The sequence below is a fragment of the Oreochromis niloticus genome, linkage group LG17 (assembly GCF_001858045.2).
Source record: "Oreochromis niloticus isolate F11D_XX linkage group LG17, O_niloticus_UMD_NMBU, whole genome shotgun sequence".
NCBI classification, from domain to species: Eukaryota; Metazoa; Chordata; class Actinopteri; order Cichliformes; family Cichlidae; genus Oreochromis; species Oreochromis niloticus.
The window spans coordinates 15,946,784-15,971,289 of NC_031981.2; the positions used below are offsets into that span (position 1 = coordinate 15,946,784).

Genomic DNA, 24,506 nt, shown 5'->3' on the forward strand with positions numbered 1-24,506 from the left:
AGCGCAGGACCCAAATGAAAGAAAGAAAGAAATGGAGACAGATGGATGTTGAGCTTTTGGTTGCTGAAGTTTAGTGTCTGCACACTGTAAGTGCCTCATAGTTGAGCACTGTTGTTTGTTCCAACTTAATCATGTGATGTCTAGAAACAGGCCTGCTGACATGCTGAAGGTAACATAGCAGCCAGGGGCCCCATTTGTATTCATGCATGTATGAGTATGTTTTCAAATAGGATCTAAATTCTCACTGGGTGTCAGTCGCCTGCTGTTTTCCACTTGCCTGTTTGACTGAAAAACTTACATAATATAGAAGTGTGATCCACTTGTGTTATGAGCAGTCGTGATGATTCAAAAGCAAAACGTCAGGTGTTACTATTTTTGGCCAGGGCGCTCTTGATGAAAGGCCTTTCCCTGTGGTGAGGGGCCATGCACAGACGCACTAACTGGCCCCAGGCCAGAGGGGGTGCTCCTCGGCTTCACTAATAAAGCCTGGCTAGCTTGCTGTTCTCTTAGGTACACATCGTGGTTAAGGTGCATGAATATTATATATATTTGTATTTTACTAAAGGTGGTGCTTGGTCCAACTTAGAAAGGATTAACTTTTAAAGTTATTAAAGGAAATTTTAGAGGACATTTTCCTCATGACTGCATTATGGGGCAAAATTGGATATTTCTCATCACATCTTGGCATACATTAATAATACTGGCGGGCGTATTCTCAAGGAAATGTCTCAAATTAATCTGCCTATCTACACCTTTCTTGATCCAGGCACTCAACTCATGCATGGTGTGGAGTAAATTTTTAGTCTTGGAGGACGTATGCAGTCTTGGACCACTTTAGTTAATAGTTTGCACTGAGGTTCAAAATTCAAACCTTACACAGGTAGTCAGTTTGTGCAAGTGCGTAGACTTGCACAAATTTCAGGTGTTAAGTTGCCCCTCTAACAGTGTGTAGAGGATAAGTCTTTCTGAGCTGTCAGTCTCTGTTCTGTTTAATTCAGGATTCAAATATTTGACAGCTTGTGGCATCCAGTGATAATTGAGCCTAGAGCGCTGTTTGCGCCATATTATGTAATGTCAGGGGAGTTTGCACCCACCCAATCCTCAGGTGTCTTGGCCAGTGGCTGCTGTCAGTTTCGATTTGCCCGATGGATGATGGATGCAATGCCTGGTTCATCCTCACACTGCCTCCCCTACAATCATTGCACATTTCAGTCTTTTTTTAAACCAGATTACTGAATACATTTTCGATATGTGGATATTATGAATTTAATTATGAACACAGTCTTGCATAAAGTGCTTGCAAGATTAAAACTCAGCTGCAAAGTGAATTTGCAAAGCTGAAGGCAGCTGCAGACAATCCACAGCTCAGCCCTTTATGCTAGAGGTAGGGCGGGCAGCATTATGCAACCAGCTGTTGTGTAACGCTTCTGTATGTTTGTAATGTGATTTTTCTCCTCGCAAAGAGATGCCAGTCATGAGGTTAAACTTGTTAGCGATTGACCGTAGTTTCGCCTTTGCAGGGACAACCCTTCCATGCTCTCCTTGACCCTGATTGGGCCAATGATTTGCGTGCGCTGCCATCTTCCTTGTGTTCTCCATCAGCTGCAGCAAGCAAGCTGCTGCCTGTCCTTGTAATGGCCTGAAAGTGGACAGCCTCACAATTGATTCAAGGTCCTGTTAGCATAAGAAGAGAGGAATGTGGATTTAGCTGGCAGCAGCTTTTCTTCAGATGAAAATGTAGCCTGATTTCTTTTGACTTGTCTTTACATTTACTTGTTGGGTTTTTGGTTGCTTCGGTGTGTGCTTCTGTAAAGTTGTCTTTTTGGGTTCACCACACAAACTCTTGGTCAAGTGGTAACGGGGCAAAGTGGGACACGATGCCTTTTTTGGTGTAGTGGACTTTCTCTTTATCTTGTTGTTGCTCAGGTAGAAGATGTGCTGTTCCCTTGTAAAAACTGAACGTTGAACTGCTGCCAACTCTTCCACTCGCCTCTTGTTCTGTAGTCCTACTTGGCCATTTTACTCCCTGCTTTTTATAGACACAGTGCCGGCTCCTTCCCTGGAGATTATGGGTGGTTGCCCTGCCTGACCTGTCCCGATTCCCAAGATTAACACAGTGGTTTTTGGACCTTTTTCTTTTCAGAAGGAATAAAAGTTTTACCACCAACATTTTTTTTTTTAAATCACTAATTAATAACTCCTGTTTTCTTCGTTTTCCATAAATAAGTCATACTTAATCAACTTGATTTAACTCCCCTGGTAGCCCATAGGACTACCAGCAGTTCCCAAGCCTCAGTTGGTTCACCTCTTCATTGACCAAACCAACCTAATGAGGTTTAGATTTGTTCTAAACACTGGAAAAAAGGCAAAGTCTGATTAATGTTACCTTCTTGGTTCAGGACACTTCCAGGTAGATATTGCCTAGAAAGTTATGCACTTTTGTAGTGCATTACCTTTTGGCCATTTTAATCAGTGTTAAAGGGCTGATATTTATTTAAAGAGTAAAAACAGTGACATCATTTTATTAGAAATGTCAGGTCAGAGAAGGACACAACGACAGTGAGTCAACAGGCCCAGTCTTGGTCCTAAAGCTGCTCTTTTTGACATAAAACTTTGAAAGCCACTTTCTTCCTGTTTAGTTTCACTTTCTTAGAATTTAGCTTACTAATCCTCTCAATGTCCAACATAATTATCTGTGCCATGTTGGTTTTCTGTGGTACATTTAATATGACTGAAAAAGATACGGACAGATTTGCATGCACATTTTAGCTGCATCTACACAGTAACCAATCCACAATGACTTTGTGGCCAGAGATGATAGAAAGTTACTGACATTAAGTTAGGCCAGAAAGAAAAACACTGACAATGTAGAGTGAGCAGATCCCGTGATAAACTTTGTGGTGAGACACTGAAGGGACTATCAATGAGAGTGCACGATACTGGTGATTGATACATCACAGATTAGAAAACACATTAGAGCGTACCCTAGGCAACCGGGGCCTTAAATGTCCACCAGCGACCAGCCATCGTTTTCAAAGCGATGCAGGATGAGCGACTTGCTCCATGTGTGGACACTGGTTTAGAAATCATTAACCACTTGGATTTTTGGAATAATTCTTTCCCAGGTGCAAGATTTATTGGGCATTTTGTCTTATACCTTTACAAAATATTAGTAAATTACAATGCAAAATGTTAGATGTTGCTCATAATAATCCAGAGTTGGGAGGGTTGCTAGAACTTAATGTAAATCGCATTTTGCAGAATTTAAGTCTTTGTCAGTATGGTAAAATTTGTCAACACATTATGCATATATGTAGTCTGAGCCTCTGATGTCTACATAAATGAGTCAGTTGCCTTTCCAAAGTGTTTGTTGCAACAGATGTTATAATCCAAACACCCCATATGTTGTAATTATTGAAAATATGAAATTGATACCAAAACTAGTTTTTATTGTTCACTTTTTGTTTCATTTTTATTAGTGTGAAATGAGTAAGTGTACTCGGGGAAAACTACATTAAACCACTAACAATGAGCTTTAAGTATCTCGGAGATTCACATGTCCTGCATTGTGTAAAGTAAATATTCAGCCTTAGGGTTGGAAACGCACAGTCTTGGACCGCTCTTGTTTCAGCTTGTGTTGAGTTTGGGTTCTTTTCTTTTCTTTCTTTCTTTTTTCTATGATATTTAATACTCATTGACCCATTATCAGAAACGTGAAAGAGTGGAAACCAATTCACTGTGTCTGTGTCTGGCGAACTTTGTTTAGGAAACAAATGTCCTTCACATGCTCCTCTCCAGCTAGCTGAAGCTAAACCTCCGGGTAAACGTAGACTTTTCCTCTGACTGCCCTTTCCTCATGGCAGATTTGCAGACACAGATGTCCTTTCATTGCTTTAAAAAGCTTGAGGTCTTAAATCATTCTACGCTGTCAGGAAATGAGTGGTGATGTTTCCCTGGGTGCAGAACAAAAACCTAGAAGACCAGCTGAAGTTTTGGCTCCTGCCCCAGACCCTTTTTTGGATCATTGTTTATACAGTTCTTTGTAGTTATCTCTCACAGATCGTGCAGCAGAGCATTTCACACAGTCTTGCGCTCCAACCAGGTGTCATCAAGACAGTACAAGCGTGTCAATACAGGCTGTTCTGCATGCAGCATATAGCTTCAACATATTGAGCCACTTGCCGGCTGGAGTGTTCGCAGCCGCCGTTGTATTGTTAAATTGACAGATTATTGGCACAAAGCTGTTCCCTAGAGCAGATGAAATGGCTGACACCAGAGCATGGCAGAACCATGTTGTCTAGTTCCCTTCATAGAAAGTTTCTAACAATGAAATGCAACAGTGCCCGGCTTGATAAAAGTGCAGTTTGAAAATGCCTAAAAATTCATCTCATTCATCAGAGCTGAAATATTTTGTTTTGTCTTTGCTGTAATCTAGAGCAGTGCTGGCAAACTTGGTGAAAAGTTCATTCAGCTCAAGCCATTCAGATATTACATTAGGTCCTCAAAAGGACAGACCAATACAAGAGATTTAAGTGTATGCATAGGTGCATTTGTTTCAATATTAAAAAGATGTTTTCAATATAAAAGGAACAAGGCGGACTTCACACCTCAACTTTTTCAGCTGATATCTGTCACTTATGTTCATCAGTTAGAGTAGGCTAATCTGAGAAATGTGAAAGCTGCACCTTTGCTACACAGCTGTGGTCCCTTTGACGCACAGTATATGCTATTGTGAATTACACTGGCTACATTATCCCTATTAAGGGGCGCGGAATTGAACAAATATTCAACATTTGCATTCTGCACAGCTTGCGAGAGAGACAGCCGCTATTAGTAATGCTTTCTCCTCTCCCCCCAACAACTGAATATGAATAGGTCACTAATGCAACCTGTTCCAAACATTTGCATACCTTACTCTGGATGTAAACAAGTAGAAGTCATAAATATCTTGATCTAATTGGGTCTTGTTCTCTCTCTAGGTTCATTGCTGCAGCAGGCAGCTTGTTCCTAAGTAGCAGGTAATCCCTGGGTGTCTGTCTGTACATTATCATGCTTCTCCATTTCAACAGGGGTTGATATCGAGGCAGCCCGGAAAGAGGAGGAGCGCATCATGCTGAGGGATGCCCGGCAGTGGCTCAACAGCGGCCAGATCCAAGACGTGCGGCATACAAAATCTGGAGGAACGGCGCTTCATGTAGCCGCCGCAAAGGGATACGTCGAGGTTTTAAAGTAAGCAGTAGCCCTCAGACGGTAGAACAGTTGGAGCACGCTTTGGTGCATAAAGTGTCTCCTGTATGTTACTTTATTTGAACACTATTTATAGTAAAGACGGTGGTGATGCCTAGCCTCATCGGTAATACCAGACATATCTCGGTCTCTGCATCTTGTCATCTTGCCTTGTTCTGACATCGTCACTGCGGGTTGTTAATACAGTTGCACTGCTCAAGGATAGAAACCGCAACCGCCTGTCCATCTGGTCTGGGAAGCCAGCCAGCACACTCTGCTGCCATAGATAGCTCTAAGATCTCTGATGTTTAGCACAACTACCGTACACGGGACAGAGATCCAAATGTTTTCCCCATCATGGCAGATTTATTGGCTGAAATATTTGCTAGCCTCACCGAGCTTTGCTAAGGGATGACTAAGATTTTCAGATTACGTCTCTGTTTTTTCGGGGAATCTGTATCTCATAAAAGTGACCTGGGGTTACGATACTGACGCACATGTTAGGAGCTCGAAGCCTAGCAACACTTTGAAAAATCAGTTTACAGAATGAAATCCGTCATTCACTCCACACATTCACTCTCCCTATGTCTTCCTTGTAGGCTTTTAATCCAAGCAGGGTATGATGTAAATATTAAGGACTATGATGGCTGGACTCCTCTACATGCAGCAGCACACTGGGGCAAAGAAGAGGCCTGTAGGATACTGGTTGAGAATCTATGTGACATGGACATCATGAATAAAATGGTGAGGAACTAGAACTAGAAGCAGTCATTAGGTTATGTGCTGTCTTTAACTCTTACGTGTTTCCCTTCAGGGTCAGACTGCTTTTGATGTAGCAGATGAAGACGTTCTGGGATACTTAGAAGAACTACAGAAGAAACAAAATCTGGTGAGTCACTTTGGCACCTGAACAAAATTCTTGAAAGATTCCAAGAAACCATTTTGTTACGGGAAAACATGTCTTAATTTTTACAGTATAAATTCATTTTCTGTGCTGAACTCATGAGTGTCTTGTTATTATCTTAATTCCAGCTGAGGAGTGAGAAGAAAGATGTTAAGAAATCTCCTCTGATTGAAACAACCACCACTGGGGACAACAATCAATCACTGAAGCCTATCAAGAGGTAACTTTTTAACTGAATCACAAAAGCAAAGGTATGACGATACCTTTGGGAGAACGATCTCACTTTGACAAGTGGGATTGTTCTCTGTAAAGTTTTTTTGCTTTCATGTATGAGAGTAGCTTCTTATACTTCCTGCAATTGGCCGAAAGTCAAACTGTCTAAAGCAGGGGGTGAAGGAAAATTGCATTGCATTGCTTATCTGTGAGCCCTACTCTCCACTGATGCTGCAGTACTATACTAACAGTGTTAAATTTGTGTTTTTTAGCAAAGAAACGCTGCTTCTGGAGCCCGAGAAGAGCGCTCCTCGCATCGAGACCTTAGAGCCAGAGAAAGTGGATGAAGAAGAGGAGGGTAAGAAGGATGAATCAAGCTGCTCTAGTGAAGAAGAGGAGGAAGAAGATTCAGAATCAGAGACTGAAGCAGGTATTGTATGATTTTTATGTTAGACTTGTGGTGTTTTGGCTATAATCTTGAGCCAAAACTTTAATTATGAACCACCAATTTCATTCTGTAATTTCTGGGCCTTTTATACTTACTCTGCATGTTGGTCAAGAAACCATATCGGGACTATTCTCACCTGCTTGTGTTTTTATTTTTTTGAACCTCAGCAGAAAAGAGCAAGCCCTCAGCAGCAGTGAGCAACAGCACAACGCCAACCAGCGTCACGGTGTCTTCTCCAACTAGCCCAACTAACCAGGTGACGACCCCCACTTCACCAGTTAAAAAGGTACGACCGGGGAACTCTTTGCCGTCCTGCCCTGTCTGGAGAAAGGGGATGGGGGAGCTAACAGACCTGTCACACATTTGACATTTGCGGAAGTCAGACACTGCAGCCCAGCCATCACATAATCGTGTCGCCGTCCTACCCTCAAATGCCCTCCCGCTGTTTCATGAAGCTCCAACACATTAGTTCTACCGAGACGTGGTTGTTCCTCATTATGTACACAAATCAATAAAAATCCTTGTTCTCCCTTTGCAACAAAAACCTGATTTTGCAGTCAGGTGTTTACATATACAGTTTTACAGTTTAAATTAAGGAGTAATATAAATTAAAAAAAAAATGGCTCTCTCTGGCTTGAATGAGGACATAAATGTAAGTGGCTTTTAACAAACATGGCAACAGGATAGGGACGGTTGGAAAATTCTGCAGTATAGTTGTAGGTTGTTCTAAAAGTTGGAGGAAAGTGTACAGACTAATGCATTTGGGTGGTAAAAGTAAAACTAGGCCTCGAATTACAGTCATGTTCCACTTTTGAAACTGCTGCCCTCTGCTGGCAGAATAACGCCAAGCATTTATCTAAAGGGACCCTCTGAGTTTCTCCAAGGGCAGGTTTTCCTCTTTGATTCAATGGGCTGAAATATTGAACGCGTTTAAAATATTAGGAATTATTTGGTATTTACAAAAATATGTAATGTAATCATAAACTTTATTTATGTTGTGTTTTTGTCATTAGTTAGTGCTTCACAGACGCATGTTCTTGGTTCTAGGTCAAAAAAAAGAACAAAAGCAGAAGTTGTAAAAAGATGCAAGCAAACAATAAGGAAGCAAGATCGAAGTGTGAAACAAGCATGTTACACATGTAGGAGACGTTCTTAAAATTTAAATTTGAGGCAGCCAAGTCTGTGTTATGTGATGCCACCTCCAAACATGACTTTAGCCCTTGAATGAACTGAACCTTTTAAAAAAAGCAGGTTGCCTTGCCAGCAGACACCCATCTAGAGCCGTTTTTTTTCTTTTTTCTGCTTCTTCTCTTGAGATAAACTTCTTGTTCCTGTCCTTATTTGAAGCCTGTTTCTCACTCAAACCACAATGTCCTCTGTCTAATAAGTTAGCAAAGTCCAAATTCCAGTGTTTGCATCTGTCACTTATTTTGAGAACATTAATGTCAGTGAGCATTGTGTGGTGTGACTAGGCTTTAAAATGCCTGTCTTTGCTCATAAAGTGTGTTTCTTTTGCTGCTGCTTCTTATTCTGTCTCAACCTCTCTGTCTTCCTCCATGCCCTACCTCCCTCTATCTCTCTCTCTCTCTGCATCATTCTCACCCTGGGCTCTTGTCTTGGTTGGCTTTAGTTTGAATGTATTACTCCCCTCATGCCTGTGGCGGAGCCAGGCTGTCCTGCATTGTGGCGTCAAGGTTTGCGCAAAACTGGCATTTCTCTAGTGCCCAAAAAACTTATGGTGAGGCCTTGGTGTGCACCAGAGTTGTTCTGTAATCCAAATGCACCCATGCACTGATAAAGCACTAAACACTCCTAACCACTCTGACCTGATCCAGGCGATATAGGGTTTTTCCTCTAGTTTCATGACATAAACTGAACGTTTCATGCTTCACATTAAAAGCTTTCCACTGGTGATTGAACAGGATGCTTTTATTGTGAAGAGAAAAAAAAATGTAGGAAATGCATGTGAACCACAGAACAAACTGAGGTTAATTAGCAGGTAAATTGAAACTAGTTGACCATTTTGTGCACTAAGGATTTATTCTCTTATATTTTGATTACATAATTAGTATCACAATAAGTACAAAGAGGCAGTTATTGTGATTTCTTGTTAAGAAGTTGTTTAAAAAACAAAGTTAACAAAAGTTGCCGACATAATGTGGTGAAATAACTGCTGTGGTTTAGTTTCCATCGTTATGTTATCAACTGAAGATCGAGTAGGGCTCGTCGGTACAGTAAACTATCCAGGCGACAATGCTGCAGCATATGAGCCCCTGCTCCTCGTACACAGGCTGATAAAATGTGCAGCAATAACAAACTGGAATAGTTTTGATACCTGTCCCCTCCTCTCTGGTGCAATGGGGGAAAACGGTCACCTAACCGTGGATGTTCATGGCACGACAAACCACGCACAGTGGAAAAACCAAAATCGCGATTGATTGCTGCAAATGGCTGCTTTTCACCTGTCACCCTTGCATGGTGTTTCCACTTGTAATCACCAAATGCACTGTCTTAATCATGCTTTCATTTCACGTCTGTGTGACTTCTGCTGCTTGTAAACTTTTTCAGACAAAACCTCCACAGGCTGTAAGAATTACTAAGTCATCTTTTTGGAAAATGGCACATAACCAGGAGTATATTTTACAGAGTATTGAAGTCAGGAAGAGGCATACATGTTTTGTATAATTTTTTTTATTCTGATCATGTGTCACATCTGGCATGTTTTTAAAAATAATTTTCTAGGTTTCCACGTGAAATTAAAAAAACGTTAAAAAAAACTAAAATTTGCAGCCCTTATGGATTAATCCGACTTGTTTTTGACCCGTTTGACTTTTGCGTTACTCACCATGATAACTAAAAACCTCTAAACATCATTGTACTTCTAAATGGTCAACGGTGTCTTAATTAGACTGCTGTGCTTTCCTCACTCAGGTCACTCAGCCTGCTGGAAAGGTCTCAACTAAAGTGGAGGAGGAGAGGAAGGATGAGTCTCCAGCGTCCTGGCGTTTGGGTTTGAGGAAGACGGGCAGCTATGGAGCGCTAGCCGAGATCACTGCCACCAAGGAGGCGCAGAGGGAGAAGGATACCACTGGGGTGATGCGTTCAGCCTCGAGCCCTCGCCTCTCCACATCTCTGGACAACAAAGACAAGGAGAAGGTCAGAAGGGATGAAGCAGTTTTGTTTTTTGGGGGGGGTTTTGGGGTTGTGTTTTTTTTTTTTGGGGGGTAGGCGGGGTTGCGTAGATGATTCTTAATCAAAAGGTTTTGTTTTTTATTGTGGTAACGGAGCTTTCTTGTAGCAATACCACACAGCTCCTTTACAGCTATGTCCTGCTTGTTGTGCTGCCTGCAGGAAAAGGATAAAGGAACCCGGCTTGCCTATGTGGCTCCAACCATTCCCAGGAGACTGGCCAGTACTTCGGACATTGACGAGAAGGAAAACAGGTGAATCCCTGGAGACATGTGGCTCTGTGCAAACATGCATTGGATTATGTGGCTCCTGTTGCTCACTGCTGGGTGCCCCAATGCTGTGCATGGTGTGGCCTTAAGCAGCTGCTTTTTTTGCATTTCTAATGTGCAGTGATAGATTTAGTAATCTAGAAACACATCAAGGACATTTAAAAAAAAAAAAAAATGGGCGACATATTCCTTTAGTATACATGTTACTGTGGAAACGTGGGGTACGATTCTAGCTTGTGGTTTCCCAGGGACTCTACTGCTCTGATACGTAGCGGCTCCTACACCCGGCGACGCTGGGATGACGACCTGAAGAACAGTGAAGGAAGTGCCCCCACCATCCGAACCCCCAGCTACCAGCGCAGGTTAGCCTCGGCTGTAGTACAAACCTCTGCCACAACTTTCCACCCCCATCTCGTCGTGTTGATCCATCATATGGGTGCCTTTCATAGCTTTGAAACCAAATTAACTGTGTAGCTCATCAATAGTGAATTTATCAGTCACCTTAAGGGAAATTTGCTTTTAGTTATGTCATCAGAGATGTGTATGTACATGCTTCCATTTGCAGCAGCTACTCTGAAAGCCATGCAAATGAGCCCAACGCCTCTCTGTCACCGCCAAAGAGTCTTTTGCATGACTCTACTTGTCCTGTCAGGTTGCTGTGCCACTGAGATATTTTTACAAGCCTCAAACAGTCTAATAAATCAATTAAATAAGAAATTCTCAGGGTTGTTTGTGGCACAGAACTTGGACATGGACTTGTGCTGCATTTGTATCATATGGGAGAAATGCTGGCTGTGAGCCACTAATGAAATCACTGAAGTTTCAGGCTGTAAAAGCTGCTTTGGAGCTTGTTGTTTCTTGCATTTCTGAGTTTCGATGTTTCCAACCAAGACATCTAATTAAATCTAATTCTGAAAAGGGGGGAAATGGTAAAGATCTCCCAACAATTGGATGATTTTAGATGTATCTCATCCTACTTTAACTCCTGAACAGTGCTTTATATTCTCCAGCTACTCCCAAATGAGATGAATGCACAAACAGTGTGTCAAAGCTTTAGAGTCTTAAATATGTATGTTTCTTGTTCTCTGCATATATATATGTCTGTATGTGTGCGCCTTCACCGCTAACATGCCTCTCTCGCCCACCTGCCTGCCAACACGCTAGCACTTCCCATACGCTAGCGCTAGGGCGGAGCGGCAGCACGCGGGACGTGCCAGCCAAGTCTTCGTCAACCTCCAACTTGGACCCTAACACCTGTAATACTAAACCCTGGCAGCCACCCACCTCCCACTACCCGTCTTACAGCATTTACCGCAGGTACACCAGCCTCACCGAGGCTCTCTACAAACACCTGTCCTCTCTCACTTTCTGCATCTCTGCTCGGCTGGAGTGACCACCTTGTGTTTTGTGTTCGCTGTTATATTAAATGTCTTAATTGATGTTGGAAGGCTTTTAATTTATCTGCTGGTTACAACTTTCAGTAAAGTTAGAATTGTGGTTTAAAACATGATTAATGGTGATCGACTACATTTACCACCATATAGTTGTGCATTACTCCAGTACAAGGAGAAGAACATATTAGCATCTTCAAGTGAGTAACTGTTTCTTGTTGGGATCAGTGTAGGCATCCCGCGTGTATGTAAATGGTCACTGTGAAGTTTTTCCAGACATTGATATGAAGCATGAATGTCCCAGGAACTGTTTAAAAACACTTGTCTAAGAGGAGATTTTATTTATTTATTTAAAGAGAAAAATAGAAGTCATATAAAACAAAAATTTGTTTGGATGTAGCTCCATCACTACAACTAAAAATGCCATGGTGAGACATCATCATCCGTGCCTTCTTAACAAGAATCACTACTCCCACCTAATGTGCCTTCACCATCAATGCAGTGTAGTAAACTAGTTGGACACTAGTTGTTATACAGTGCAATGAAAAGGAAAAAAACAAACAAACAAAATTGATAAACTCTTGCCTTCTATCCTAATTATTAAAGTAAAAGTCGAAACGGCGATTGGCCACAATCAAACGGCTCTACTTGCATCTCATTCCATCTTGCCGGTGATCCTTTATTCTACAGCGGCTCATTTGGCAGACGGCACGAGGACTTGGGCTCCTCGACCACTTCCTCCTCCACGACCACCTCCACCTCCTCATCTGTTACCTCGCCCACGGGCCATCGTGGCCTGTACTCAAGCCTGGGCTCCTCTTCCACTCGCACTGGCTCCACCAGTCTCACCAGCAGGTACAGTTTATTTCTTTTCAGGCTGAGAAAGTCAGCTGCATCTGAATGAATGAATGAATTTATACAGTTAACATTTGAGGTCATGTACTCCTTCTTTAAACAAGCTACAAGGCAGCAATAATACTGGTCAGTTTCACCACATATTCATGTATTATATTTGTATAATATAGTTTGTCCTCTAATTTAATTGATAGTAAATTTATCATCAGGGACATGCCTAATTTCCAGAAGTTTCTCAAAGCTTGAATAGTTTATTTGCCTTTTTTCTCTTTATTATCTTTATTTTCTGTATTCAGTACTGTAGTGGAAATTTAAACACTTTATCATGTAACTACGTTTTGTTTATTTAGTTAAAATTCAGCAGCATAAGTGGTGCATACCAAAAGCCAGAGAGTAGCACCACTGTGCAACTCCTGCAAAGTGCTAAAAAAGATGGTGAGCTAACTCTCGAAGTGGTTTTATAACAAACGGTCTGACACGAACATCTGGCAGGAAAGAAAATGTATAGTAATTGGCCCTGAATTGTATATACAGGCTTAGGATTGTTGCATTTGTATTACAGCAGCTGAAAGGGAATCTGTTTAAAATGTGTGTATAAACAGGTACTGGTCAGAGGAGAGTGCAGAGAGGGAGAAGGAGAAGGAGTCGGCTGCTGTCGTCCCCACTATAAACACTGGCTCTACTACGACCACCACGTCTACCACTACCACCACTACCACTGGCACTGGCACCGAAAGACGCAGGTAAACCAAACACCTACTCAAACATCGATTTCATTAGTTTTTATTAGCTCTTTAAACTTTGAATTTTTTATTGCAATCACATCTGTGCGCAGAATTTATGGTGCTGTTTAAATGTAAGGAGACTTTCAGCATTTCCATAGACTTATTTCATGAAGAAAAGCCACCATCATTTCCATTTCTGTAGGTTTGTGTTCACTCTTAGGCTCTGTGCAGACATTCTGGGAAGGGAGTGAGAGTTTTTAAAGAGAGCTTGCACTTGCACGTGTATGTTTGAGTGGGGTCGAGTGCATGTCTTCCTGTAGCAACGCTGAAATAAGCCACCTGTCACGGTGGGAGTGGGGCCGGGCTGCTTCAGAGCCTGAACTGCTCCAGTGACTTCTCCTTATAAGGAAGGTGGGCAGAAGAAGCACATTTTCCTCAAGGCCAAGGCCCCATTCTGGGCTGAATGAGTTCATACTTTTGTGTGGCCAACAGAAGCGTGTTTCAGCCTGAGACGAGCGATTACTGTTTTATTTCCCAAATTGTGTTGCCTTTTGGGCACGAAGCTTGCGTACCGGAGCATTTAAACCTAGAGGTTTATAACTCATTTTACAACTATAACACACGAGGAAGACATTATTTTAAAAATCCTGGCTTGGAGGGGAAATGACCAAGATTTTTTTTTTTTTTTTTTTCCTCTTTCTCATATCTGTTCTTTGTTTCTATATTACAAATATATATCTAGCAGACAGCAGTGATTTTACAATAGCTGTTTTTAATTTCCCCTGTGAAAGTGAAGCATGGATGTCTTTTACTCCAGCCAAGCTACATTGCAGCTGACTGCTTCCTCAGTTAATATTAAACCAGAGAAAAGAAACATACCATTAGGTAAAAACACAATCACAGCAATATTGTGGAGGTAAACAGATGTGTAAGGAGGATTAATGGGTTCCATGCTTGACACTGAACAAGCCCATAGTAAAAAGAGAACCTGCTACTTTAAGTTGATACAAAGTATTAAATTGTCTTTGACACTGCACTCTTGGACTTCCCAGCACACAGTGACACCGTCTTACCTCCATCTTTATATTTAGATTTTGTGATGTGACTGCATCTTTAAAGGTTAGCAGGATCACATTAACAGGTTAACCTGTGTCACATGCATGATGATTTAGTCCAGTGTAGTCTAAATAAGAGCTGAAAACACATCAGATGAAAGCAACGCCTGGCTCTTTACATATAGTTTAAGTCTTACAGGTCGTTAAAGCTGGAGCCTGGAAGTACTTAACAAGCAAAGTGTGCTCTGATACTTTATGATAGAAATATATATTTACATTTTATTTTTTCCCTTATCACCCCAACACATTTGTATAATGTTCTTACACTCAACCAAATGCTTTCTTTTAACTTTGCTGTGTACTTTGAACCAATGTACTTGCTTGCAGATACCGCATTTCCATTGCAAGCTTGTTTTAAGGTGGAAATAAAACACTGCTAAAGTCATGCCCCATGTATTTGTGTGAGCAGGTGTGTTAATACTTTATCAGCAAATCTGTACATTTGGATGCAATTTCTGCTGATTAGAGAGAGCCTGTTTAGTAACCCGTTTCTTTACTGGATGGTAAAGAAAGCTCAGTATCATGAGGGCAAGTACGAAGAATATTTAAGTAGATTAACTTCCCCATTCAGGAGGTGCTTTTTATGTTTTTTGCTTCCTCTAAATATTTAACCTCTGTGTGTCTTTGTTTGTGTATTTTGCTTGTCTCTTTCAGGTCATACTTGACTCCAAAGCGAGATGAGGAGTCGGAGTCTCAGAGGAAAGCTCGCTCCAGACAGGCTCGACAGTCAAGGAGGTCCACCCAGGTTAGTTAAACCACATCACCTTAAATATGCTTAGTCCTCATCTCTTATGTTTGCAAAGGTGTATATTCCTTTTATTGACCCTTAACCCTGTGACCCAAAATGTCAGGCTCAACTCTGTTTTTACTACTCTTGGCTCTGTATGATGTCAGTGAGAGCAGATATCCTAATATGGCCATCTCAAAAAGCTCTGTTTGTGAACTCCACCCACCTGCTGTTCTAGCCTTGTTCTTACAAGGGCTGGCCAACCAGAAGAAAGCTGGTTTACCCGCAGGGGGGAAGGGAGCTAAAATGCAGTGATATAACTGCACTAAGACCCAGTAAATGAGTATAACATGCTGCCTTTAAACCGTTTTTTTATAATCTTATCTGTAGGAAGGGTAAATGAAATGAGAATTTGGTATTCATAGGAACATGTTTAATTTAACCTACAACTAGAGCCTCAACCAAACCACAAAAACATAACTTATGTCTCTAATCTGACTTTTTTTTTTATCCCCATCAGTTTTTGTTCTTAAATGTTGTTTTGAGTCTTCAGTTGTAGGAAACCTGCTCAAACATGATCAAAATACTCACAACTGCTCAAACTGCTAATAAGCCAAATAAAAGTGGATTCCCACATCAAAACAAATTGTTAACAAATGATGACCTCTGCATGTTCCTGGTTTGTATTGTATTTCTATGGCCACAGACTGTTCAAATAAGACCTGTTGTTCTTGTTGAGACAGCCCAGACTTTTATTTTTTGTTTGTGTACACAGGCAGCTCTTGTACCAAGAGCTCATTTTACAGAATTTGAGCTTTGTCCCTGGTTTAAAAAGAAAAATTTGCTTGGATCAGTCGACCAGTTTTTGAACTAATTAATTACCAATTCTGCAGCATGTATAGAATCTGCAAATATAAGACTAATTTTTAAAAATCATCCAAGAAATAAATTTAAAAAAGACTTTCCTTCTTCCAGGGTGTGACTCTGACTGATTTACAAGAGGCTGAGAAAACAATCGGCAGGAGTCGTACCACAAAGACTCGGGAGGAGGAGAAAGAGGAGAAGGAGAAGCAGGACAAGGAAAAGCAAGAGGAGAAGAAGGAGACTGAGACAAAGGACGATGATTACCGATATAAGTACCGCAGCTATGATGAGGTACATATTTTAAATACATATGTTTGTATTGTTATAATGTATTACTGAAACGACACAATAATTTATACCTTAAATATTACAGCTAGCCTGACCTCTTCATTTTACCCTCCTCTCTCCCAGCGGTCAAGGCCTTCATCTTCTTCCACCTCCACCATTTCCTCAGTCAGCACTGCCTCTACCCCTTCCTACTCTAGCACCATGTCCTCCAGTTCTAGCTCCCTCAACAGGCCTAACAGTCTGACGGGGATAACCTCCTCCTATAGCCGTTCCTCCAGAGATACAGAAAAGGGTGAGTGTTTTTCATATCCGATACAGGTATTGAGAAGTTTTTTAAGTTGTGGTTGTGTTTGATGAGGAAAAGTGTTCAAATTTAAACTGAATGCACATAAAAGCATGGCTGTATGTGTGTGGCAGCACTACAGGCGTCTTTAGATCTTAAACAGTCATTGCACTCTGTCAGATTTGAATTGCTCTGTAGTAAACTGGGCAAATGGATGTTTATTAATGTTGCCTCAAGGGGATTGCTAATCCCTCTTGTTTAAAACTGTGCCATCTTTGGTGAGGTGTGCTCTCACATAAAGCCATATAGGCACAGCCCGTACGTGCCTTCTGTTGTAACGGTCTCCACTGTTTTCACATGGGCCATATGCCAAATGTTGATTTAGACCATTGACACAGAAGGGGTTTGGGTTGTCTTTTAAATTAAGTACCTCTTCAATTAACAAACCAATGCATGAAGTGTCCCTGGAAAAATTGAAAGCAGCTGAAGGAAACTGTGACAGACTTGTGACCAAGGTCCCCCCCCCCCCCCCAAATCCCCACCAAGTCAGTTTGTAATGATTCTGACTTTTATGGAGTCAACTCAACCCTTGTTGAATCTGAATGTGGGGAAAAAAAAAAAAAAAATTCAGATCAACTCAGTTTGGAACCCCGGCCGATCAGAGCAGATATCAATGGGAAACCCAAAAAACCAAGTCCAGCAGAGTAGGTATTAGTGGGGGAAAAAAAAAAACTCTGAGCAACTCTGACATCCAGAGCGAACAGTGACTCGAGCCACTGTTCCTCCATTCTCAACAGGAGCCACTTGAGGTGCTTTAGGCATCTTGTTAGGATGCACCTCCCAAGTGGGAGAAGACCCTGGGTAGACCCAGAACCTGCTTGGAGAGATTGTAGATCTCATCTGGCCTGGGAAGGCCTGGGGATCCTCCAGGAGGAGCTGGAAAGTGTTGGGGAGTAGGGTGTTTGGATTACTCTGCGTAACTTGCTGCCTTTGCATCCTGTCTTTAATACCACAATACTTTTCAATAAATGAAGAAAAAAAGCGCAACACCGATTGGTCATCTTGCTTTCCAGAGTGTTTTTTGTCACCCTAATGTAATCCTACACTCCAGCTGCATGGTCTCTGGACTGCAGCTGGTGAGGACAATCTTCATTTTGGTCTGAAGCCTCAGTGAGTTCAGTGCAAGTGCACACAAAACAGCCAGTGTAGTCCTCCAAAGCGGTACCTGGACTACTATCACCTGCTGTGACCCTGAATAATGTCAAGGACTGCCACAATAGCAGACTGCCTTCTCAACAGAAAGGCCAGAGCTGGCTGATTAAGGACTGAGCTTTCAAAATAAGAGAAGACTGCAAACTTGCGGGGTGGCAGGGTAACAGTATCACCTCACAGCATTTAAAGTCCTGGTTTTGTATCCAGGCTAGGGCATGTTTTCACACACAGATACACACAGTTCAAAAACATGCATCCGGTTAGGGCAGGGGTCGGCAACCCGCGGCTCCGGAGCCGCATGCGGCTCTTTAGTCCTTATTTTGCGGCTCCGGGTGGTTTGGGAAAATAGAAGAAGTATTTAGCTGAAGTGTATTTTATTTGTGTTTAGTTCTTTTTTTTTTTAACTTGTAGTTCTAAATTGGAAGATTATTGTGATTTTGAAATATAAAAATAAAATGATATCTTATTATATTTTTCATCGCTCAAAATAAGCGTCACACTCGCGGAAGCCGGTGTACCCGCCGAAACGCCGTGCATGTATCGAGACTTTCAACCCCAGATAGGCCGATTATGGATCTTCGGATCCACATTATGTCGGCAGCTGTTCTCCACCGTGAACTATGTTAAAAAACAAACACCGCTCCCGCCTCACAGATGACAGCTTACAGTCCTGCGTAAAGATGAAAGCCCCGATTTGCAGACGCTGTGCGCCGAGGTTTGGGACCAGAAGTCTCATTGTAAACATATCACTGCAGACCTGACGATGTTTGCATGGACATGCTTTTCAGCATCTCTTTATTGACCACTTTTCACACGCGGTTGCTGTACGCATACAGCCGGCTGTAGCGTCTCAGCTCACAGCCCGACAACACAAGAGCAGAGAGAGCACATTTAAGGCGGCGAGGCGCGATTGCGGGTGCCGCTCAGGTGCGTCCGACTCCCATGCAGCGGCACTGCAGACCACGCCCCGCCACACACATTAACAAGGTAAAACAGATATTTAGGCAGAATTTTGCAAATATCCTTTTTTTTTTTTTTTAACGGCATAGTGCTTTTTTTTTCCAATTACTTTTTAAAAGACAGGTCAAGGCTCCAAAAGCCCACAGGTGTCTTTCCTTTTGTTATATTTCTTTAAGAGTTTAAAATGTGTTAATTACATAAATAAAATATAATTTTCTCTGTAGCACTTCATGGATTACATAAGCAACACACCTTAGTTGCTCTGTAGATTCTTTTAAAAAGCAGTTAAAAACCTTCAAACAAGCCTTTTGTTGATCTACGTATTTTATATTCTTTACATTATTTACATTTGATCTTTTACATTGTGTATAATGTCTATTGATTGTATTGTTTATTTTAATATTTGTGTACAGCGCTTTGTGACTGCCTGTCTGTGAAAAGTGCTTAATAAATAAACTTTACTTACTTACTTTAGTTGTCCGCACAAAGCACAAAAAACAATATATACAGTGTTATCTTCATTTTAGATTTCAAAAAGTATTTGCGGCTCCCAGTGTTTTCTTTTGCGTGGAAACCGGGTCCAAGTGGCTCTTTGGGTGTTAAAGGTTGCAGACCCCTGGGTTGGGGCAACTAAGGATTCCGAATTAGACCGTAGGTGTGAATGGCTGTCTGTGCATCTGTGCTAAGAATATTTTATTTTTATTTATTTATTTTTTTTAATGTTTGCAAGAGAAGAGATTAAATCCTCCATGGATGTAATTCTCTAGGTTTCTTTATGGGACACGATCATAATCTATTGTTTGAATAATTGTTGACTTTCTTCTCAATGAAAGCAGAAGTGGACAAGAAGGAGGAGGAAAAGGAGGGAGAGGACAAGTCTCAGCCCCGCTCCATACGGGATCGCAGGCGGCCCCGCGAAAAGAGACGCTCCACTGGGGTCTCCTTCTGGAGTCAGGATGTAAGAGATTTGCACACAGTGCAAAGCTTTCCTCTTTAGAAATCAGTTCTTGAAGTGGTCATCGCACTCTTTGTAAAGTGCACAGCTCCGGGTGTTTCTTTGATCATTTGGATGGCCCAAAGCAGGACCTAACCCTCATATCTTTTTAAATTCCAGGGTGATGAAAATGACCCCGATCAACAGTCGGACTCAGAGGAGGGCAACGCCAAGGGAGAGCCACAGGTAACTCGGGTCATAGGAGAGAAAGTAGATTAAACTGACTAAAGTAGACGCCCTCCAGCCTTCAACCCTCTTCTCCTTGTATCCCATGACATCTAATTGATCTTTTGCATTTATTTTATATTCTGGTCCTTCCTCGCCTCATCTCATGTAGTCAAGGCCAAGGAAGTGGACTAGTCTTTGATATTCATTACTCTGTGCTATACAGCTATGATTTCCTCCCCTACTGCTTATCTCTTTTCTTTTTTCTTTTTTTTGACTCCTGCCTTTAAATTTTTTTGTCCTCCCCCCTTTCCACCTTCCGGTGATTGTCTGGTGTCTGAGGGTGACCTTACAAACCAAAGGCTCACTTGGCAACAGATCAGTGGGCTTTCAAAACATGTAGAAGAACAAAAGGAAGGAAATGCAGGTCTTTTATAGGCAGATCACACACTTAAATGAGATGCTGAGGTTTTCTAAGTTGAAATTTGAGCACCCCCCCCCCCCCCCCCCCCCCCCCGCAAATGAAGTCAGAATTTCAGCTTAAAACGAACAAGAAATAACATGTAAGAATTTTTCTAAAGGCTTCTGGTGACATAAGCATAAAAAAAGCAGTGGAATCCAGTGCATTCATACTGTCTTTAGAAGCCACAGAGGGCAGCTTTGTGAAAATATTGTTGGCTGGGTGCACTTCCTGTTTGGATGGGAGTGTCTTTTGAAGCATAATGGAGAACACACAGTTTTCCTTTGAGTACAGAGATCCTGGGGATGAGAGAGAGACAACAGCTATTTACCATCACTTCCTGTAGGACAGTAAAAAAGGGTGGACCAAATCGGAAAGGAGCCCTTATCCAGAAATGTACAGGAAAACCTCTTCCATTCCAGCTCGTCTCTCTTAATTGCAGGCATAAAAATGTATTTTTGAGTTGGGTTTGCAAATATTTTTCAAGTTTAAGCTCATCTAAGGTCATCCTGATAAATGTTGGTACTGAAACAAAATGCTTGGTTGATTCCTAATTAGTAGATAAGACGCTAAAGACATAATTTAAAAACAGAAACCCGCCAATTTGATTCCAGAGTGTGTCTTCAAAGTCTCTCTCCAGTCGCACGTTGAGTAATGTTGAGCTGGCTCTACAGCTTTTATCTCACCCCCCCTAGAAGCACTCTCAGGAAAACCCAGAGTGTAGCATTGTTGTGTCACCGCACTCTCTCTGCCTCCGGAAGGAGACTGCAATTTTTAAAATAGCTGGACGACCGACCCCTCAACCGGACCTTCCTATCTGATGTCTGGCTCCATTCTCATGGCTGTGGCACTGTACAAGCACAGCAGACCTAGAGGCACAGTGTGGGCGCCTCAAGGCTGTAGCTGGCATGTCAGCTGTTAGTTGTTACTGTGTCTGTATGTGCATGCAGAGCAGCCGGGAGGGAGGTCGCTGCATGGGAGTGAAGGTCAGGTGCTGAGACGTAGAGGAGGCTGTAGTCTAAATAACTGGTTCCATCCTCCTGTTCAGTGTTTTCTTTTTTCTTTTCTTTTTTTGAAACCCTCTATCAGAGTTGAATCTTCTAGTATATTAGCATTTTTCCAAGTGTAGAGACTTAAAACATACAGCAGAATAAACTCCTTTCTAACTTTTTGTTTTGTTTTTCTTTCTTACAGAGTGACCGATTGTTCAGGTAGGTTTTCTCCTCCATCATGTTATGTTTGTTCCTTTTTTGTGTGTGTGTGTGTGTGTGTTTCTGTTTTAAACAAATGCCTGTTGTTACTGTTGCAGGAATGAGAGCGCTTCATCCTTAGATCGTAATGACACTCTTTTTACCCGTAGCTACGGTGAGAGTCGAAGGCCGTATTCTAGCCGACTGGATAAAGATGACACCACTGACTACAAGAAGGTATTTATTTTCAAAAGCACTCAAACTCGTAAACATAAAGTACTGTACAAAAGTCTTGAACCATCCTTCATTTCTTTACATTTTGCTTCCAAGGAGTGAGACTTTAGCACAGTACTGTCATCTTGTGCAAGTATTGTAAAGTATCAATGGTACTGCACATGCACCAATTAACAAATCATAGGCTTGTTTTTTAATTTGTAATTGCCTACACAGGCAGATGGTAGAGTAATAAAACCTTGCCTCAAGCCCATAGTTATTCTAATTAAAAGTAAAATGAATTATGTAAAAATACATTTTAGTTAAGTGAATAAAGAAGAATAAAAATACATGTCACACAGGTTTTTGCTTAGGAAACACAAAGGAATATTTTTAAGACAGTGAGCTTTAGCAGGGTCTTTGTGCATATTTGAGGCTGGGATGTCTGCTCGTCTCTGAGGTTTGGTTTTGTAAACTAAAACTTTTTTTAAAAGCTTAAAACTAAACAGAAAAACAAGCTAAAAATGCAAACCAAAGCTTATGTATGTGCCCTATTTCTCAGCGGGTAGGCCAATCTCAACAAATCTTTGATTATAAATGGTTTGACTGCTGCACTTTCTGACCGCTGGATCTGATTGGTCCTCTCTTCAGCTCTACGAGCAAACATTAGCTGAGAACGAGAAGTTGAAGGCTCAGTTACGTGACACAGACCTGGAGCTGGCAGACTTGAAGTTACAACTAGAGAAGGCCACACAGGTATGGAGAAGCGCTTCATGGGATGGCTAAACATCCTGATGGGATTGTAAAGGTTTCTGACACATTTTTGTTTCCCATTGCAGAGGCAGGAACGCTACGCTGACAGATCACAGCTTGAGATGGAGAAAAGGGTAATGAGCTAGTTTAATAACCCACTTCTGTTGCAAATGTCCCTTTTTTGCTTTTAAATTAACACATTTACTAAAAACATGTATAACTTGTGTGTTTCTCAAGTGTGTCTCAGACTAAATATAGTTTATTTCAGTTACTTTGATTAAACATCCCAGTAACACTGCCCCAATGGGTTTATGTCTGAAGGTAACAAGCAGGCCCCAATATCATCTGGGTGGTGGTATGATCTTACCCTGAGTTTTTGTGTTAGTCTCCTCTTTGCTGCTGGCTGTCGTCTCTCACGTAGCTGAGGGTCAAAGGGAAGCCCGCCCTCCTTCCACGCCACCCAGAACACCGCCACCTTCTTTATTCACCTGTTTATTGAACCTCAGAGGCAGCGTGTGGTCACCACTTCTCAAGACTGCTTATTTTTGTTGTTTTTCCAGTGTGAAAGTGTGTGAAATTACCTCAATTTCTGTAGAAAGTTGAATAATTGCAGGCCGTTAAATTGCTGTTAAATAAAAAAGTGTGCATGTGTGTTTTCACCCTTTCTGTAATGGCTTTGGCATCTTCAGCTGCAGCTCCTGTAGCCACATCATCATAACCCACAGATTTGTAAACATCATCCATTATTTTTAAGGCCATGCTTTAATCTAAGCAACATTTTATCATCATACAAGTCATTCTCTCCTTGCCGCCTTTTACATTATAGGACTGTCTTTTTGGTTTAAAAAAAAAAAAACCCAGACATTTGGCATCCTTGCCCACGAATCATGTCATTAGCTATACCATCAAACACAACCTCTAAACATCTTCATCCCCGTCTCTCGACTCATTTCAGTCTTTAGACGGCTTTAAGTTAATTGAATGTATACGTTTGAACCGGCTGCCGCTTGCAGATGCCTCACTAGATAAGCTTGTGTTCAAGCGTGCCCTGTCACCACTCCATCACTACATCCCGACCATCTCCTACACCTCTCCTTTCATGCTGTGTGGTGAGCCTGCACTGGAGTGTTTATTTTGTGTCGTGGTTCAGATTTAATCTGCTTTCCTCCACCCAACAGGAAAGAAGAGCTCTAGAAAGGAAGATTTCTGAGATGGAGGAGGAACTTAAGGTACCCCGCACACACATACTGATTTTTTTTAAATTGTAAATGGCATATTAATACACTGGGTTTTTAAAACCTATATATCTATATCTGGATTTGGGACCAGGTACCGCTCACACAGGGGAGGTAATCTTACTCTTTTAACTAGTTTAGGCTTAGCATCACTTGACAAGTAGCTAAACATTACCACATGTTTCAGAGGACTCCTTGGTGAAGCCTTTGAGAACCACTGTAAGCTAACAGAAGTCATGAATCACAATTGCAAATTTTTTCTTGAATATATGGCAGGTAATTTTAAAAAGAAAGTAACTTGGAGTCACCAGGTGTGTTTGTCCTATATAGGGATGCACTGTATACAAATTTTTTTTGAACAGCTGACAGACTTTGAAGTGGGATACTTATACAAAAATAATAATAAAATAAAATAAGATTTCTTTGTATCCCTGGAATCAAAATGGGGGAAATACCAAAATCAAATACAGTTGTCTGTTACTTTAAACATCAGTCGCAGTGCATCCCTCATTGTGTAGCTTCTTAGTCTCTCTCATACTAAAATACCTCATTCTTGGCATATTAAATGAATAATTAAAAATATATATATATTGATCTGCTCGGTTGTTTAGATTTTTATATGTGGACTAGTACAGTTAAACACATCTGTCTCCATTTGTACACCTGCTAATCTCACCTTCTGCTCTTCAGGGCACATCTGAGGTCAGCTGCTGTACTATTTTACCACTGTTAACATCTAAGGATGATTAATTAAGTATTTCTTTCTGGGAAATTGCTTCTTAGCTGAGAAAAGAGGGGGAAGAAATCTATTAAACTGTAGCAGGAAT

The 24,506-nt window shown here is 41.4% G+C and overlaps 1 protein-coding gene across 11 annotated transcripts in view; it reads left to right on the top strand.

Annotated features, from left to right (window-relative positions):
* Positions 1-24,506, top strand: part of ppp1r12a (protein phosphatase 1, regulatory subunit 12A) — a 59,459-nt gene that overhangs the window by 29,967 nt on the left and 4,986 nt on the right. For 2 of the 11 annotated variants that reach the window (XM_025899612.1, XM_013275636.3), the window contains exons 4-26: positions 5,070-5,229; positions 5,826-5,970; positions 6,041-6,115; positions 6,259-6,350; positions 6,616-6,773; positions 6,959-7,077; positions 9,723-9,947; positions 10,143-10,234; positions 10,498-10,611; positions 11,414-11,566; positions 12,331-12,495; positions 13,098-13,238; positions 14,990-15,080; positions 16,038-16,217; positions 16,338-16,506; positions 19,506-19,627; positions 19,784-19,849; positions 21,483-21,499; positions 21,598-21,715; positions 22,343-22,447; positions 22,531-22,578; positions 22,766-22,799; positions 23,623-23,673. In XM_025899612.1, the coding sequence (XP_025755397.1) occupies positions 5,070-5,229; positions 5,826-5,970; positions 6,041-6,115; positions 6,259-6,350; positions 6,616-6,773; positions 6,959-7,077; positions 9,723-9,947; positions 10,143-10,234; positions 10,498-10,611; positions 11,414-11,566; positions 12,331-12,495; positions 13,098-13,238; positions 14,990-15,080; positions 16,038-16,217; positions 16,338-16,506; positions 19,506-19,627; positions 19,784-19,849; positions 21,483-21,499; positions 21,598-21,715; positions 22,343-22,447; positions 22,531-22,578; positions 22,766-22,799; positions 23,623-23,654 (2,621 nt within the window). In that variant the 3' untranslated portion in view covers positions 23,655-23,673. The remainder of the gene's footprint in view (positions 1-5,069; positions 5,230-5,825; positions 5,971-6,040; positions 6,116-6,258; positions 6,351-6,615; positions 6,774-6,958; positions 7,078-9,722; positions 9,948-10,142; positions 10,235-10,497; positions 10,612-11,413; positions 11,567-12,330; positions 12,496-13,097; positions 13,239-14,989; positions 15,081-16,037; positions 16,218-16,337; positions 16,507-19,505; positions 19,628-19,783; positions 19,850-21,482; positions 21,500-21,597; positions 21,716-22,342; positions 22,448-22,530; positions 22,579-22,765; positions 22,800-23,622; positions 23,674-24,506) is intronic. The other 9 variants (XM_025899608.1, XM_013275633.3, XM_025899607.1 and 6 more) reach the window with 7 other exon arrangements.